The sequence below is a fragment of the Sciurus carolinensis genome, chromosome 18 (genome assembly GCF_902686445.1).
Source record: "Sciurus carolinensis chromosome 18, mSciCar1.2, whole genome shotgun sequence".
Lineage (NCBI taxonomy): Eukaryota > Metazoa > Chordata > Mammalia > Rodentia > Sciuridae > Sciurus > Sciurus carolinensis.
The window spans coordinates 19,715,129-19,725,712 of record NC_062230.1 but is presented as its reverse complement, the minus strand read 5'-3'; the positions used below and the strand labels follow the sequence as shown (position 1 = coordinate 19,725,712).

General features: G+C 48.4%; 1 protein-coding gene across 1 annotated transcript; it reads right to left on the bottom strand.

The window, feature by feature from the left end:
* Positions 1-6,141: 6,141 nt before the first annotated feature.
* Positions 6,142-10,320, bottom strand: Spn (sialophorin). The gene is made up of 2 exons (XM_047534206.1): positions 10,082-10,320; positions 6,142-9,698 (listed from the first exon to the last, which is right to left on the bottom strand). Exon 2 carries the CDS (start codon positions 9,680-9,682, stop codon positions 8,423-8,425), a length of 1,260 nt encoding a protein of 419 aa, XP_047390162.1. The 5' UTR covers positions 9,683-9,698; positions 10,082-10,320; the 3' UTR covers positions 6,142-8,422.
* Positions 10,321-10,584: the final 264 nt, after the last annotated feature.

Below are 10,584 nucleotides of genomic sequence, written 5' to 3'. Positions count from 1 at the left end.
CTTCTTCCTGCCCAGTTCTCAAATTTTGGTGTTCCCTCCCCGTGGTAGGGCCGGGTTCTCCTTTCCGCCCATCACTCAGCAGAACTACATTACCAGCCTCCTTTGCACTGAGGCAGCCATGAGGCTGAATTCTGGCCAGTGGAGTGTGGGCAGTGTGGCTTCCAGACCTGGCTCATAAAGGTCTTCACACTTCCTTCTCTCTCTGTCTCTTCTCATCAGTTGGTTGAAAGCAGAACACTCTGAAGCCCGAGGAGAGTGACAGAGCTACAAAATGGAAGGAGGCTGGGGCTCCGGATGAACTTGTGGATGCTCATCCTTCAAATGCCAGGAATGAGTTGTTACATAAGCAAGGAGAAAACTTCTCTTGAATTAGATCACCGAGGCTTAGGGGATGTTTGTTATAGCAGTTAGCCTTCCCTGACTAGTACACTAAGCTCCCTCCTCATGCTAATAGTAAGAGCTAGAATTTATGCATTTATCTTCCAATATCATTATCAAAATTGTTATTCATAGCCATGCCCGGTGGCACACTCCTGTAATCCCAGGGGCTCAGGAGGCTGAGGCAGGAGGATCAAAGTTCAAAGCCAGCCTCAGCAACTTAGCAAGACTGTAAGCAACACAGGGAGACCCTGTTTCTAAATAAAATATAAAAATGTGCTAGGGATGCGGTTCAGTGGTTAAGCGCCCCTGGGTTTAATCACCAGTACCAAAAAAAAAAAGCTGTTACTCCTGCTGGGCATGGTGGCTCATGCCTTCAGTCACAGCTACTTGGGAGGCTGAGGGCAATTACTTGAGCCCAGGAGTTCAAGGCCAGTCTGGGCAACATAGCAAGACCCCGTCTCAAAAACAAACATACAAAAAAAAAAAAAAAAAAAAAAAAAAAACTTGGTATTTACATTCATAGAACCTTTAAATTCATATCTCCAGCCCCAAGTTCAGGCCTCTATTTCTAACTATCACCACATCAAATGGCTCCTCCTAAAAGTTCTAAAAATTAACTTCTATTTTCCTCCCAAAACCCCTCAGGCCCCTGAATTTCCATCCACCTTTCTTCAACTTCCCAAAACAGAAAACTTGAATCCTAACCTCATTCTTCCCACACCACTTCAACAGCCAAGTTGTTCTAAAATTCTCTGAGCAAATCAATTTCAAAGCCAACCTTTTCTTCTATCTTAGACTGTGTCTAAGTTGTGGTACAACAGCGCTGTCTCGTGGGGCCTCCTGGACAACTTGGCGAATTCCAGAAGACGGATCTGACCTTGCCATACGTTTATCTCAAAACCATGTTTTTTTTTTTGTCATTCATTGACTCATTCATGTCTGCGTCTCAGGCCCTGGACTCTGGAGCCACGAAGATGTGGCCTTGGAGGGGCTCACACTCCAACAGTGGGGGACACCTTCGCACACTTATGGCCCAGTTGTTCCCGCTGTCACAGGAGGCGCTGCAGGAGTGGAGGCTGAGCAGAGGGCAGGGGCGGGGGCAGCTCCACAGAGGCAGTGACATTTGAGCTGAATCTTGGCGGTTGAGGAGTTGGTGGGAAGTCGAACTTGAGGGTGTTGTGGGGGCAGCTGGGGGTGGGCTGGCTTCAGGCAGAGCGGGTGCGAACACAGGGGCGAGCAGGTGGCTGTCTTCACGGCCAACAGCCGGCTGTGCTCGAACTGGGATCCCGGCCAAGGTGCAGCCAGGCTGTCCTGATGCCACAAGCTTAGGGGGCTGGGACATACAGGCGCACACTGCAGCAAGCAGACAGTCTCCAAAATGCTCATATTTCCACAGTCTAGTGGCCCCTCTCCGATCTCCCCAGAACCCACTGTGAAGTGCCTCGAGCCAAGCACCTCTTTAAGGCCTTTTTTTCTCTCCTTTTCCTTGGTCTGCCTTTGTTTCTGCTTTGGGGATTACAGAACTACTTGATTAGATTCTTCTCGTGACTGCTTAACAGTCCTCGTGTGACCCGCCTCCTGGCACACACAGTTCAAGCTTGGCAGCCCAGGAGTGGGGTCTGTTTGTCACTCCCTCAGTCCTGGGAGTCACTGTGCCCTAGGGAGTCCAGGGTACCTGCCCTGGCTTTCCCCTCCAACTGGACACAAACGGTCAGGAACAGAAGTGGGCGTGCAAAGAAAGTAGGTGTAAATGTACATTTTCAGGAAGGAAATGTCCTTAGGACCTTGTACAGAGCCTCTTTTCCTGTCCGTCTGTCTGCAAAAGGGAGCTGCATCGACAGATCTCTCAAGACTTTCCCCATCCAAATCCGTCCTTCTTCATCTGGAATTTTTATTTCGAATGGCAAAGTCTCATTTGTAACCATGATTTTTTTTCCCCCAGTACTGGGGATTGAACCCAGAGGTGCTTTACCACTGAGCTACATCCCTAGCTTATTTTTAGACAGGGTCTCGTTTACCAAGATTGGCCTTGAATTTAACAATCCTCCTGCCTCAGTCTCCAAGTGGCTGGGATTACAGGTGTGTGCCACTTTGTCCAGATGTAACCATGATCTTTATGTGTACTTTTGAGAGTAAAATAGAAACATAAGAAATATAAGATGAGGTATAATACGCAGTATGTGATTATGTGTTTGTTTATTTATGTAAGAGAGAGAAAAGTTTGTTATTTAAGAACCTGGAATGTGCTGGTAATTAACTTTTTTTAATTACTAGGAAAAAATACTAGCTTGCTCTCTGAACAAAATAAATCTTCCTGCTCCTGGAAAAAGCACAGGACTTATTCAGGGAGGAACAGGAGTTTGATGAAGCTGGAGAATCTAGAATGTTGGGGTGAAGGGCTAGTCAGTCAAGAGTGGGACCAGGAGGGGCAAGACCATCTTAAGAGGCAGGTCTTGTGGGTGCAGGAGTATTAATACCTGAACAGCAGGGCCTTTTAGAAGGGTTCTGGTTGATTTCTTATCTTGGCTGTTGTGAATAGTGCTTCAATAAACATGGAAGTATAGATGTCTCCTTCAAATACTTTATTTCCTTTGGGTATAAATCCAATCATGAAGTTGCTGGGTATATTGAGATCTATTTTTAACTTTCTGAGGAAACTCCATAATGTTTTCCTTAATGGCTGTATTAATTTACATTCCCACCAACAGTGTATGAGAGTTCCCTTTTCTCCTCATCCTCTTTAGCATTTATTTTTTTTGTCTTTTGATAATAGCTATTTTATTTATTTTTGTGGTATGGTGATTGAACCCAGGGCCTTGCACATGCTGCGCAAGCACTCTACCACGGAACTACACCCCCAACCCTTTTTAAAATTTTACTTTGAGATGAGTTCTCACTAAGTTGCCAAGACGGGCCTTGAACTTGTGATCCTCCTGTTTCAGCCTCTTGCGTAGCTGGGATTATGGGCATGTATGGGTGAATAGCCTTGTTAACTGAAGCAAGGTGATATCTCATTGTGGTTTTGATTTGCATTTCCCCTGGTGATTAGTGGTATGAATATTTTTTCATATACCTGTTAGTCATTTGTATGTCTTCTTTTGAGAAATGTCTATTCAGATCTTTAGCTCATTTTTCAGTTGGATTATTTGTTTTTGGAGTTGTTGGAATTCCAACTGCCCATCAGTGGAAGAATGTATAACTAAAATGTGGCACATATACACCATGGAGTACTACTCAGTATTTGGAATAACATTTTAGTAAATGAAATTCAGTCACTGAGAATAACAAGGAAGGCATATGTGGTGTGAAATAAATCAGACACAGAAAGACAAATATGGCATGATCTAACTCATATGGAATCTAAAAAAGCAAATCTCTTAGAAGTAGAGATTCGAATAATGACTACCAAAGGCTCAGGAGGGGACAGGGAGCATGGAGTGGGGTTAATGGGTACAAAGTTACAGTTAGACAAGAGGAATAAATTCTGGTTTCTAGCAGGAACCCTGTTCTAGGCCTGTAATCCCAGCAACTCAGGAGGCTGAGGCAGGAAGATCACAAGCTTGAGGCCAGCCTCAGCAACATAGTGAGATACTATCTCAAAATAAAAAATAAAAAGGACTGGGATGTGAACCACTCCTGGGTTCAATCCCCAGTACAAAAACAAAAGAAAGCAAAAAAAAACAGTTCAATCCCCAGCACCAAAGGGAAAAGGAAAAAAAAAAAAAAAAAGAATACGCATTGAGCTATACCCCAAGTTCCCCAAACCAAAGAATACGTTCAGTCTGTAAAAATTAAAATTAAAAAAAAAAAAACAAATCATGAACTTTCACAAGCTCCCCATCTCAAAATAAAAAGTAAAAAGATCTGGGATGGAGCTCAGTGTTAAAGCACCCCTGGGTTCTGGTGTTCTATTGTACAGTAGGGTGACTACTGTTATTAATAATATGTTCTGTATTTAAAATAGCTATAACAGAAGATTTTGAGTTTTTACCACAAAGAAATGATCAATGTTTAAGTTGATGGATGTGCTAATGACCTTGATTTGATTATTGTACATTGTATGTGTATATTGAAATATCACATTGCACCCCATAAATCTGAAGTTATTGCATGTCAATTAAAACTAAAATAAAACTTAAAAAAAAAATTAGAAGAGTCTCTGGCACAGAATGAAAGGAATCAGGATTCAGCAAAGAAGTCTGGACAGAACACAGACAATGGGTGATGAGGCCTGGAGAGAGGGAAGAGACCCAAGGGACAGTGGAAGAAGAGTCAGCTGGACTTGGCACCTGGGGAGCAAGGACAGAGCTTGCCTGGGCAGCCAGAGAAACAGTGGTACTCACCACTTGCTGAGTCCCCGGAAGAGAGGCGGGAACAGACTGCTCTGCTGACTTCACCACCACTTTTGTGACTCTCCAGCCCTGTTCTTCTGTGTCCGGTCTATTCACCCTCAGCCGTTCCTTGCAGGACACCAACCTGCCCTTCTGGCCTCATCCCCCACAGCTCTCCCCAAACCAGACACCCACCCCCTGCCACCCTGTCAACACACAGAATGTCTTGTCAACATTTTTTCTAAATGTAAAAGTAACAATCTGGGCACCGTGGCTCCCGCCTATAATGCCAGCAGCTCGGGAGGCTGAGGCAGGAGGATCGAATTCAAAGCCAGCCTCAGCAAAAGCAAGGTGCTAAGCAACTCAGTGAGACTCTCTCTAAATAAAACACAAAATAGAGCTGGGGATGTGGCTCAGTGGTCAAGTGCCCCTGAGTTCAATTCCTAGTACCCCCCCGCCGCCAAAAAGAAATTTAAAAAATAAATAATAATAATAAAAGTAACAGATGTTTATTGTATACAATTTGGAAAATACAGAAAAGTATACAGCAAATATTTGGTAAGTTTCCTAAAACCATATGTACTTACAGATGAGTAACTTTCTTTTTTACCCCACTTAACATTATAGTGTAGGCATCTTCCAAATCCTCCAAATCATGACATAGTTTTTTGTTTTTCTTTTTTTGTGATGCTAGGCATGAGCCCTACCTTTGGTTACACTCCCAGCACCATTATATTATACATATTTGTTTGGTTGGTTGTTCTTGTTTCTTTTTGTTTTTTTAGTTGTTGAGGGAAACAATACCTATATTTTATTTATTTATTTTTATGTGGTGCTGAGAATCGAATCCAGTGCCTCACACATGCTCGGCAAGTGCTGTACCATTGAGCTACAACTCCAGCCCCTACATAGCTTTTAAAAACAAGATTTCTGCAGGGTGTGGTGGCCCACTCCTGTAATTCCAGCAGCTTGGGAGGCTGAGACAGGAGGATCTCAAGTTCAAAGCCAGCCTCAGCAATGGTGACATACTAAGCAACTCAGTGAGACCCTGTCTCTAAATAAAATACAAACTAGGGCCGGGGATGTGGCTGGTTGAGTGCCCCTGAATTCAATCCCTGGTACCACTGCCCCCTCCATAGTCACCGTAGTCCAGAGTGAATGGAAGTCCCTGGGCTGGCCCAATAGGACTGCTCTAACTGGGGGACATGATTTCTAGTGACTACCAAAGTATCATGAACTTATAACTATTTTCAAATTGATACATTTGAACCTATCACCATATTTTTATATTTCATTATTCTCACTCTCCTTTTTTTTTTTTCCTCTAGAGAATAGAAAGGCAGCCAGGTGTAGTGGCACACACCTGTAATCCCAGTGACTTAGGAGGCTGAGGCAAGAGGATTAAAAATTTGAGGCCAGCCTCAGCAACTTAGCAAGATTCTGTCTCAAAAGGAAAAATAAAATGGGCTGGGGATGTGTCTCTGCAGTAAAGCACCCCAGGGTTCAATCCTCAGTACAAAAAAAAAAAAAAAATTGAAAGGCATCTATCCCATGTTTTGCTAAACATAGATTTATTGTGCTCTTGCTATCCACTCTGCCAAAAATGCCTTTCCACTTGAGGACCTGCTACATGCCAAGCACCGTGGTCACTAGAAACATAGCAATGAATGTGACAAAGACCCTGGGACAGGCTCTCTCTGCAGCCTCCCGTCCCGCCCTCAGGAGTGAGCCATGCATCAGTTTTTCCTTTGCTGCGCTCATGAAATTAGTAATTTGCTTGTGTTTGTGCTTCTGTTTTAACCCTCAGAACATCTTGAGATCTTGTAGACTGTGAAATTACTGTTGGGTGCTTTCCCACCCTGCTTTCTTCAGGATTTGCCCAGGAACTGAAAATCACGGCTCAGAAAATGAGTGTATCTTTCCAATGAGAGGGAGGTGGAGCTGATGACTTCTCAATCTGGTGACAGTAGTTTCTAACCCTGAAATTGGGGCATTTGATTTGACAGATCGAGGGCAGCAGTTGCCGTACCCCTAAGGGACTTGGGCAACTCCCTTCTGCCATTCTGGGGCTGCAGTTAGTCCAAACAGCATCATGGGAAAAGTAGGAAAAGGGATCAGCGTGGCCCCTGGGTGCCCAGTCTGGCTGCCAAAGGACGCGTTTCCATGCCAGCTTAGCCCTTCCCCATGGACAAGGACCAGGAGCCAGTGGCACAGCCTAAAGCAATAGCTAGATCCTGCCACCACGCTCCACTCCCTCTCGGTTCCCGACTCCCTCATCCGTAGGCCTCCCCTCCCTCCAGGCCGCAGGGTGGTCACGCTCACACGGCTCCCACATCTCTTTTTATAGGTCAGTCTGTTTGCTCTCAAACAACTGCACCCTGACTCAACGACTTCCTCTTTGCAGATCTCCTCTTGGCTCTGGAGAAGCAGCAACCACCTTTGGCCCACGAGCCTGTTGGGCTGTAGCCTGGGCTGCTCTCAGAGGCAGCGCCACCGTAGGACTCGCCCCCACCTTTCTGCCCCAGACCCACAGGGGAAGTCCCCGGCACTCCCCTCCCTGGGCAACCCCTCTCCTTATCTGACTCACTCTCACTGATTCCCCTCAGAGAATGGAAGAAACTCGGCCCCGGAGGAGGAGACGCAGACAGCAAATCAAACACGCAACAGGGACAGGTGGTTTTTGCAGTGCCCAGTCTGCCCTCCTCTCCATTGCTTGTGTGTGTGTGTGTGTGTGTTGGAAATGGTAGCCAAGCTGAAGAACCTGACTCCGTGACACATTTGGTCTATCAAATGTGCGTTCTTTGGGGGCTACAGGGAGTCCAATTTTCTGCTGTGTGCACCCCATCTGAGCAGACAAGAGCACATTTATTTTTGAGCGATCCCTGTGTCCCCCACCCTGGGATGGGTCTCTCCTCAGTCTCTGCCCAATTTCTCCCCTCACACTGCACTCACCACTACCCTCCGTAAACACCACCGAGTCCTCACCTCTTGCACACATGGCACACATGAGTGGACCCAGGCAGGTGTGGGACCTCCAAGAACTATACCCAGCCAGGAACTCTTCTCACCTCTGTCCGGGAAAGAAGAAGTAATGAAGTCACTGGCTGCTTCAGTCCACACGTAGGGGACAGGGTGGTGGCTTGGGTTATGGCCCAGCCCAGAGTCCAGTGCTCTGGGAAATGTCACAGAGAACACGACTGGATGGCTCCTCCCAGCTCCGGCTCCAGGCTAGTCCAGAGTGAATGGAAGTCCCTGGGCTGGCCCAGTAGGACTGCCCTAACTGCGGGACTCACAAAATCTACAAAGTTTAATCCTAGGGAATTTGGAGGGTTGTCATTTCCTTCTTCTTCCTGAACTCGTGTCCCCGAGGGGGATCCTTAGAGAAATCAAGTAAGGGCATCATGGAGACTCAGCAGCTGATTCCAAGGACAAAAAGTAATGGGGAAAGTGGGGGAAGTAGAGTTGATAAAGAAGGCCGATTCCTGTAGTCCACAAACATTCCGCAGGTGCGCCTGGCCTAGGTGCTAGATGTGGTGCTGGGTAAGATGGCGGCGGGAAGATCAGGGTTGGGAAGCTGGGTGCCATCCTGAGTAAAGATGCTGGGCGAGAGTCCAGAGGTGCTGAGTGAACATGCTGCTGAGGATGGGGTTGGAAGTCATGCTAAGGGAGAAAGTGACGGGCACTGGCAGGGATCCTCAGAACTGCTTTATTTACAAGCTTGAAGGTGCAGACCCATCCCCCACTTCTGGCCCATTGGAAGTGGGGGCTTCCACAGCCTCTTCCTCCCTGCCCACCAGTGGCTCCTCCTCCCCCTTTAGGTTGGGACCTGACCCAGACTTCAGCTCCTCCAGCGCCAAGGAGCCCTGGTGAGACTTCCGTCTGCTGAAGAAAGTGGTGAGTGTAGGCCGCTGGCCGGACGCCTCCATCTCAGTGACTCCAGCGTCTTTGCTGCCCCCAGCCCCTCCTGCCATGGTATTCGTGGCCTCCTCATCAGGGACCCTGGCTGGCCCAGCCCAGGCATCCACCACTCCATTGCGCTTTCCGCCTCTGTTCAGCATCAGGACCCCTGTCCGCCTCTTCTGCCGCCGGCGCCACAGCAGGAGCAGTGCCAGGAGAACTGTGACCACTAGCAGGGCCACAAGCACAGGTACCAGCAGCCTGCCATTCGACCCTGATTTTGTGGGGGTGCTAGTGCTTATGCTTATAGAGGACTTGGAGGTAGTAGATGCAGATGTTTTGGGGCTAGACACTGAGGGTCCTTTGGTCACATTGGAGATCCCCAGAGAGCTGGTTGTCATGGTGACAGGGGGTCCACTGGTCTCATTGGAGGGTTCCAGAGAGCTAGTTGCTGTGGTGACAGGGGATTCACTGGTCTCATTGGAGGGTTCCAGAGAGCTAGTTGCCATGGTAACAAAGGGTGCACTGGTCTTGTTGGAGGTCTCCAGAGAAGTAGTTGCCATGACTACAGTGAGTTCATAAGTCACACTGGCGGTTTCCAGAGAGTCAAATGGCATGGTTTCACTTGTCCCATTTGGGTATCCCAAGGAGTTCACTGCTACAGTGACAGAAGGGTCACTTGTTGCATTAGAGGTTTCAGGGAGTACTGATGACTTCTCGGTGGATACGTCCTGGGATGTTGTTGGCTCAGGCACAGGGGGCCCAGGGCTGGCACCACTGGAAGTCCGATGATGGGACACCTCGCTGTCTGTAAAGGTAGTTGAGGAAGGTGGGTTTGAGATCTGGCTTCCAGTGCTGTCCACCTCCGTAGGGTCCCTTGTTAATGGCCTGGTGGGGATCTCTGAGTTGAGGTTCAGAACTTCAGAGATAGCTGAGACTGAAGAAGCAGTAGGTCCTCTGGAGGTAGACATCGGCCAACTCGTCGTGGTGTTCAGAGTCTCTAGGCTCACCACCTGGACCCAGAAGCCCCCAAAGAGAAGGAGAAGCAGGGCCATTTTCAGAGTGACAGGCATGCGCGGGAGTTGGGACCTGCGGGTGGGGAAGTTGGAGAAACAGAACACACGGGGTTAGGGGGAGGACCTAGCCAAGCCCTCCCCTCCTGCCCACTTCCCTGCCAACTGCCAGGCCCAACTTGTGGTTTAACGACTTTTTCCACCCTCGCTTTTACTATTATCAAAAATAACAAGGGAATGTGCTGGCAGCTCCCCCGTCACCCCCACCATACGCACCCCCACCCCAAGCCTTGGCAGCTCAGACTCCAGTAGCAACCATGCCACCCAGGCCTGTCCTGATTCTGTGTAGCCCAATGGCTCCAGATCCTTTCTTCCCATCACCTATCAGGGCCTTTTCAAGCCATATGCATACTGCCAGGTCTTCTGAGGCCTCTGCCCACCCCGGGCACACCCTCTTACCAGTTCAATTTGATAAGGTGCAGAGCTGGGGCCAGCTGCTCCAACTCCTCCTAAGGTTCAGGCAGGACTGGGGCAGACTGGGCCCCAAGGGGAAAGGAAGTGGGCCCTGGCTCCACCCACCTCACCCCTGCATCCTGCCACACCCGCTCCAGCTCCCACCACCACTGGGGTGCTAGAGAACTAGGGGGCTCAGCAGAGGCAAGAGAGGATGTGGGGTTTCTGGAATGGGAAGTTGCATCTTAACTGGGGTACAGGAAGGCAAAGGGTGAGAGCTGGCACAAAAAGGTGCACTTGAGACCTAGGGGGTGCAGAGGAGGAGATGGGAGGGGAGGGTGGTTTCCTTTACATCTGTGGTCCCCCGAACTGTTAGGCCAGGACCCAGGGTGGTGCATTTCCTGTCCAAGAGCTCCCAGGAAGTAGCAGGGTCAGGGGAAACCCCAGACTCTGGGGGCCCTGAAAGCCTTTGCAGACTGGTACGTCCTTGACCACACCAAAAGGAATGG